The 7,510-nt window shown below is 33.3% G+C and overlaps 1 protein-coding gene across 1 annotated transcript; it reads left to right on the forward strand.

Annotated features, from left to right (window-relative positions):
• Window positions 1–5,457: 5,457 nt before the first annotated feature.
• Window positions 5,458–6,423, forward strand: LOC115962655 (short-chain dehydrogenase reductase 3b-like). The gene has a single exon (XM_031081551.1). It carries the CDS (start codon window positions 5,458–5,460, stop codon window positions 6,244–6,246), a length of 789 nt encoding a protein of 262 aa, XP_030937411.1. The 3' UTR covers window positions 6,247–6,423.
• Window positions 6,424–7,510: the final 1,087 nt, after the last annotated feature.

Consider the following 7,510-nt stretch of genomic DNA (forward strand, 5'->3'; position numbering starts at 1 on the left):
AGTTCTTCTCTCCCACAACGTTTTTGACACCTGGGTTTCTACCACTGGGTTTGTTGTTGGGTTCTACCCCTATCGAATTTTTATTTTTATTTTTGGTAGCTAATTTAAGTTTGGGGTGAATTTGTAGAGAAATTCGAGTTTGGTTTTGAGAATATATGCTTATACATGACTGTATTTTGATTGAAATCAGAGAAGCCCTAACACCCTAAGGTAGAACAACCCCACTTGAGGGTGTGGCTAACGAGAATAGAATCCCAACCCTTCACCCTCGAAGTGTTTGACAAAATTCCTGAGCCAAACTGAAAAAGGGGCTTTGGCTTGGAGGCATGACGCTTCCTTTCCTCTTTCTCTTTTGTCTTAATTTAAGGGTTTTTTTTTTTTTTTTTTTTGCAAAGCTTCCACATCTTCTTCTTCTTCTTTTGGATTGGATTTCTGGTATTGGTCTTTACTACTCATTTGATCTGTAGAGTTGATTTTGCTTTTGAGTTTGTTTGATCTGTGTGTATATTTGTGTTCTGTTTGTGTATATGTGTATATAATATGTATGTATTTAAGCTTCATTGAAATTAATGCTATGTGTTTCATATTGTTCTGTTGGTTTTGTATTCTGTGACTAGGTTTCTATGTTTGTGTGGTTGGCTTCAATGTTTTGCTTAATGAAATGATTTCATTGATTTGGGACATGAAATTTTTTGAACTCTGTTTTTAGTTTTTAATTGCCTTGATTTAAAGCTTTGAGAACTTCTTATTTGTTCACTTGATTGTGGTTTACTTTTATGCCAAAATGAGTTGTGCTTAGAAAAGATGTATTTTCTTTTGGGGAAAACAGAGATTCTAATGTAAAGTTCACATTGTTTGTAAATCACTGTAAGCTGATATATGTTTTGTGAAAGTCCCCCATTTTGGATTGGTAAAAATTAGATGTGAAGAATAAAGGGGTTTTTGCTAAATTCGTTATTTTTGTTTGTGTTATTAGGAAGTGGAAGGATATTGTGGATGAATTAACATGGGGAACACACATCCTCTACTTTAATGGGTAACACTGATTGTACTATTTGGAATGAATTTAATTTCAGTTTCTCTTTTGAGTAAGTAACTGAGTGCAGATTGCATTATAAAAAGTAAGTTAAAATTGGTAATTGTTGTTGTTGGCAGCTGATGGAGACTCACCTCAGCAGAAAGTTACTCAAAATGGTTATAAGTTGCTATAAGTTGATTTTTTTGGGTTATCTTTGAATTAAAGCAGGTACTGTTAGTGAGAATTTGTATTGCAACTCCCAACTAGAACTGTGAGCTATAATTTTGTTAATAGAGAACTATAAGTGTTTAGAATTTTGGTTTAGAGTAATGATTTTTACTGATAAGTTCTTTGGAATTTTGGTTTTCTTTTTAAAATTTTCTTAATGAATAGATGTATTGAACACATCTTTTATATGTATGTGGGATTGACCTATGTAAGCTCCACATACATATTCATATTGGTATATTCAATTTGTGTTTGCCTATTGGGATTGTGTGTGACCTTGGGTTTTTGCTATTTAATTGTTACTCTCTCTCTCTCTAAAGGCTAAATACTTTGATATGTTGAGTTATTTGGGTTTCGTTTGAATGGTTTCACTGTTTTTTGTGGGTAATCTAGTGCCTATTAGGGACTATTGCTTTACTCAAATTTGTATCTGACGGCCCTTCTAAGAAGCCTTCAAATAGGTCTCTGAAAACCTGATTAGAGCATGATTTGGTCGCACTAATTCTTGCAAGCCTGAGTATGAGTCCTCTATGACCAGTGGTTGCACTTCAAATTTAAGGTTTTCTTTCTTCAATTATATTGAATTGAGAAATTCTAGCTCTTTGTATTATAGATTTATGTTGATATTGGCTAATTGTTTGATTAAATTTGTTTTCTCATGATCTATTCAACTGATACAATCCATGAACTTGGTTTAGTTGCTACAGATGACAGTTTGTATGAAAGTGTGACTATTGTTGGCAAATAGCATTTGTTGGGCCGACTAATGAGCAAAAAAATGAAAACAAAAAAAAGAAGAGAACAAAATGAGTTAAATGGGAATTGAAACATGTTCTAACACGTCTCCAGTACACCTAACAATATCAGCAATAAAATGTGTTAAATGGGAATGAAAAGACTATTTTTATTCCCATTTACAACTTGTACATCATGGTGTGTTAGGTGTATTGCAAAGAATCTTTTCATTCCCATTTAGAACATGTACACCTCCTGCTTGAAAAAAATCTCACTCCCTCTTGCTTTTTTTATTTATTTATTTAGAATTTGATAGTTATACTCTCGCATTATTTTAAGTCAACTTCATGGTTTGTGTCTCTTGGTTTTAGTTGTCATAGGAATTGCTAACACACTGAAACACCACCCGTGCTCTCATCCTACATTAAAACAAAAAATGTTATTGACTATTAACTAACCAAGCATGGCAGGTGTCCAAGAAAATAATATAGTAACATTATCCCATTGATTTCAATTTATTTCTCCTTCCCCCAATTCCACACAGATACTTTGACATATTTTATCAAACAAGTCCATGCATTACACCACAATGACTCACTAAATGCATTGTATGTACTTGTGGTAGATTTGGTTTTGAATTAGAATTGGTTTTGTAGTGGTTGAAACCCTAATTTGGGTCCATTTCTATATACAACCCTTTATATACATCCATTGGTAAGGTTTTTGTTTTCCCTTTTGAAAATTTGGATTTTAAATATAACTTAGGTTTTGATGTTGTGGTGGATTGGTTTTGATTTAGGAAATTGGATTAGTCTATGGTCAACAAAAAAGGGGTTGCCTAAGAGATCATTTGGGAAGAACATGCACTTGGCATTAATTTGTAAAGCATATTTTGTTGTTGTTGGTTTTTTTTTTTTTCATGAGGTTTTGCGGACAATTATCAGTGAGTATTAAACTCTTATGAAGGAGTGGTGTTCCTTTGCAAAGCAGCCAATAAATATAAAGCTATCAACTTCATTTTCTTTTGTTCTTCAATGAAGGTGAGGGGGATGCATGTTCACAATGTTTGAGTCGTGAGCCTCAAAAGTTTGATTCCCTTGCTCTTTCTTATTTCACTTTTATGCTATTGGTTAAATGATTTGTGAAGCTTTTCCTTAATTTACAACCTCTCTCTTTTAGTTTATTTGATTGCAACTTAGAAAAGGGAAGAAAGAGAGAGAGAGCAAGTGGCAGCAGCCCAAGGAAAGAGAAAGAAAGAGAAATGAAGAGTATGTTGGGAGAGGAGCATTGAAGAAGAAGAATGAAGAAAAATTGAGAGAGGGAAGGGAAAATGCAAGAAGCATAACAGAAAGTCAAAAACATAAAATTTAGTGCTATATACAAAGACTATAAAATTTAATGCTATATGCAAAGGCAAAAGAACACCTCAATCAGAATGAGAAAGGGTTTGTTCCTTATCTCACTTATTTTTTTTATTCATTTAGTATTTTGGATTTTTCAAATTTAAATTTTGAACGTTTTTTTTTTCCCTTTATGATTTAATTTTGGAATTTCATACTTTCAAATATTTATTTAACTACCTTTTTCTTTTAATGTGAGGTTGATTAATTAAATATATATTTAACTATTCCGTGCATCGCATGGATTAGCAACTAGTTTGCTATAATTTGATTAAAAAAAAAAAAGATAGAAAGAATCGGCTGCTAATGCTAATAGTAGGATGCAACAAATGAACATCTAACTTAACTTTTCGGCTAAGTTATTCATTTTTCAACTAGCCATTGATTGAAGTGATATCTTCTATCAACTAGCTAGTTATTTCTTGGCAACCCATGAGGGGGCAAACCATTATGACTTCACCCTCAGTGGTAAGATACCATATATAGCCACTCATTACAAAACTCTCGCTTTCACTCTACAAGTGGAGTGAACTAATTCTTATTCTCTTAAGTTGCAAAAGAATAATTCTTACTAAGGGGGAAAAACATATGGTTAACATGTTTCACGGAGAAAAGAAGTACTACTAAACTAAAAGTCTAAAACATTTCTAATGATTATTAGTTCAGCCAGATGATTTTCCTTGTGTTGTAATAACTGCAACAGGGTGTAAATCTCAAGAAATTGGTAGCAACTGGCGCTGATTCTGCAATTAATGAAGATTGTTTTCCTAAAAAAGACAACCTAAGGTTTCTTAATAGGATTTTGTTAATGAATGTTTTGAGGTAGTGATTAAGATGTATTTAATTTAATACATTATTAAATTATGTTTATCAGAGGTGGAGCTAGAAATTTAGGTCGGGAGGCAAGATTAAAAGATAAGATTGAAAGTAAAAAACTAATCTAAAAAAAATTTAAACATGAATATTAAAAGTACGCAATATACTTATGAATATTTAAATGTGACTCAATGACTTGAATGCTTTTAAAAACTCAGCTTGAATGCTTTTAAAAACTCAACAGAAACTCTAATAGCTTATTTGGATGGAGGGGGAATATAGAGAAGTAGAGTAGAGAGAAGGATAGTAAGTTAAATTACTTTATTTAGATTTTTTTAAGGAAGGAGGGGGAGACTAATTCTAACTACTTCTAATTCTTCATTTTTAATTCTCCAAAATTGAAGAGATTTTGAGAGAGAGTAGAGCTTAGAAGTACTGAACCAAATAAATTATCAAATCTACCCTTATTATATTAACAAAATTACAAATTATAAAAAAAAAAAAAAAAACTAATTATCTTCCCTTAATTTAAAAAAAATTCAAAGATTTTTTTTTTTAATGGGAGGCGTGCTTTATACTGTATTATATATACTTCTTTTTTTTTTTTTTTTTTTCAGAGCCCTATTAGTATTAGGCTGCTGTGATTCCTTATAGGCATATAGCATTAGCAGTGGGGTTATTTTTTTATTTTATTTTTTAATCATTACTAGATGGGACCAATAGTTTTATGTTAAAGTTATGGTAATTTTAGAGTTCTATTAGTTAAGGCTGTTGAGTTCTGAACCATGTAGCTTTAGGCTGTTTCCAATAAATAGAAATTTTTTTTTTTTTTTTTTTTTTTTTTTTTTTTTTTTGTCTTTTGTGTAAAAAAATTGAAGTTCCGCCGGGGGGGGGGGTGTGGGGGGCAGGTGTCCCCCCCTCGCCCCCCGTTCCCTCCGCCCCTGACACATATTAACTGAAAGATCAAAAGAAGCATTATTAATTGAAGAGTTCGCAATTATGGATGAAATAGTCTCTAAAAATTTATTGCACATGGATATTTCTTAACTCTCACCTGTGTTAATTGTAGTACCTTTTATGAATGGACCAAAGACAAATTACATTACCCTACAAATTTTTTAACAGTGAAAAACAGATCTGTACAATTAATGTTGGACTTTTCAATAAGGAAAATGCTATATAATGGTTAAATGGTTATCTTCAGAAGAATTATAGTTGCAGCTTAATTGTTTCATCTCATTTACAATTCTGTGGTAAACAATGGCTGAATCAGTGTTGTGCAAGAAGAAACTAGAGGGCAAGGTGGTCATAGTAACCGGTGGCGCAAGTGGCATTGGAGAGACAACCGCACATCTTTTTGCTAGTCATGGTGCACGTATGGTGGTGATCGCTGATATTCAAGATGAATTAGCCCAAAGTGTTGTTGAATCCATTGGCTTGAACCTTGCTAGCTACATCCATTGTGATGTTACAGATGAAGAGCAAGTCAAAGCCATGGTGGAATGGACGGTCCAAAATTATGGGAAACTAGACATTATGTTCAGTAATGCTGGAATTTTCAGTAGGTCTAATCAGACCATTCTTGATCTGGATTTTTCAGCCTTTGATCACCTATTTGCAACCAATGTTCGTGGCATGGCAGCTTGTGTAAAGCATGCAGCAAATGCTATGGTCAAAGGGCACGTTAGGGGAAGCATTGTGTGCACTGCTAGTGTAGCTGCTAGTTGTGGTGACAAGAAGCACATTGATTATTTCATGTCAAAGCACGCAGTGCTTGGGCTGGTTCGATCGGCTAGCCAACAGCTTGGGGAGCATGGGATCAGAGTGAACTGTGTATCACCTTATGTGGTTGCTACACCAATGGCATGCCATGCTCTTGGGATGGATGCTGAGCAAGTGGGAAAACTCTACGAGGACCGGTTAGTATTTAAAGGGGTTGTATTGAAAGCAAAACATGTGGCCGATGCAGTGTTGTTTCTTGCATCTGATGATTCTGAGTGTGTCACTGGGCATAACCTAGTGGTGGATGGTGGTGTCCTAGCTAAATAATCAACTTCCAAAACCCAGAGTTTCATAAGAAAAAAAGAAAGAATGAATAATTTAAGAAGCTTTGAACTCTATATATCTAGAAAACTTGTTTAGGTTTTGGATTGTGTCCAGTCTATATCTATCGTTTGATGATTTCTCTCGAGCAAATGGATTGTGCAATTAGCAAATAAACGTAAGTGTCCCTATTCCCCTTTTCTTTCTTGTTAATTTCCTTCTAGTCAATAAGCAATGCTACTTTGACTAGAATAATGTAAAATAGACTATATATTAAGGTTTGCGATTAATGATTATCCCAGTGTACTCATATCCGTTTTCATTTTATTATGGGTTCTAGCTACATCTCTTCCCTCCAATGGAATGCCGTGGTTCTGGAAGTTTAGTGGGATTATGTTGTCATTCATTATAGGTTGTGTGGCATGAGACTTAGAGCTTACTATTATGGGAAGATTTAAAATTGGGATCTAAGAGCATTAGTATCAGATATGCCAAATGCTAAATGCTGAAATTTTAGCATTTGACACACTAAACACTAAAACTTATGCCTTATCATTAGCCAAATCCCAAATTGTTTTACAACATGCTGTTAGGGTACTTTTTTTTACACCTAATTTTATTTGAGTACTACCTATTTATTTTCAAACACCACTAATAAGTTATTGGGTTTTCCCAAATATTTTTTGCTCTATTATTATGTTAATCACAAATGTTTCATATCTCATTATCTAAATTGGGTTATGATATAAAATATCACAAAAAAAAACTCAAAAACTTATATTTTATCCAATTTTATTATCATTATTTAGCTAAGCCCAAAACCGGCCCTATGAACCTAATAAACATATCCTATTTTAAACTCATGGCAATTTATTTATCCAAAACCCGATTCTCATTGGCAATATCAAAGCCCAGTTCTCGCTGGCAATATTTAAAGCTCAATTTCCAAAGCCCAATTCTCATGACAATTTATTTATCCAAAGCCCAATTCTCATTAGCAATATCAAAACCCAGTTTTCGTTGGCAATATTTAAAACTCAATTTCCATTGGCAACATTAAACTCAATTCTCATTAGCAATATTAAAGCACAGTTCTCGCTGGCAATATTTAAAACCCAATTCTCATTGGCAATGTCAAAGCCCAATTTTCATTGGTAAAATCAAAGCCCAGTTTTCGCTGGTAATATTTAAAACCCAATTTTCATTGATAACATCAAAACTCAATTCTCATTGGCAATATCAAAACCCAATTCTCATTAGCAACATCAAA

The sequence above is a fragment of the Quercus lobata genome, chromosome 10, assembly GCF_001633185.2.
Source record: "Quercus lobata isolate SW786 chromosome 10, ValleyOak3.0 Primary Assembly, whole genome shotgun sequence".
Taxonomy (NCBI): Eukaryota; Viridiplantae; Streptophyta; class Magnoliopsida; order Fagales; family Fagaceae; genus Quercus; species Quercus lobata.

Coding starts and splice junctions, on each gene's coding strand:
- LOC115962655 (XM_031081551.1), top strand. CDS start 5,458: ATGGCTGAATCAGTGTTGTGCAAGAAGAAACTAGAGGGCAAGGTGGTC.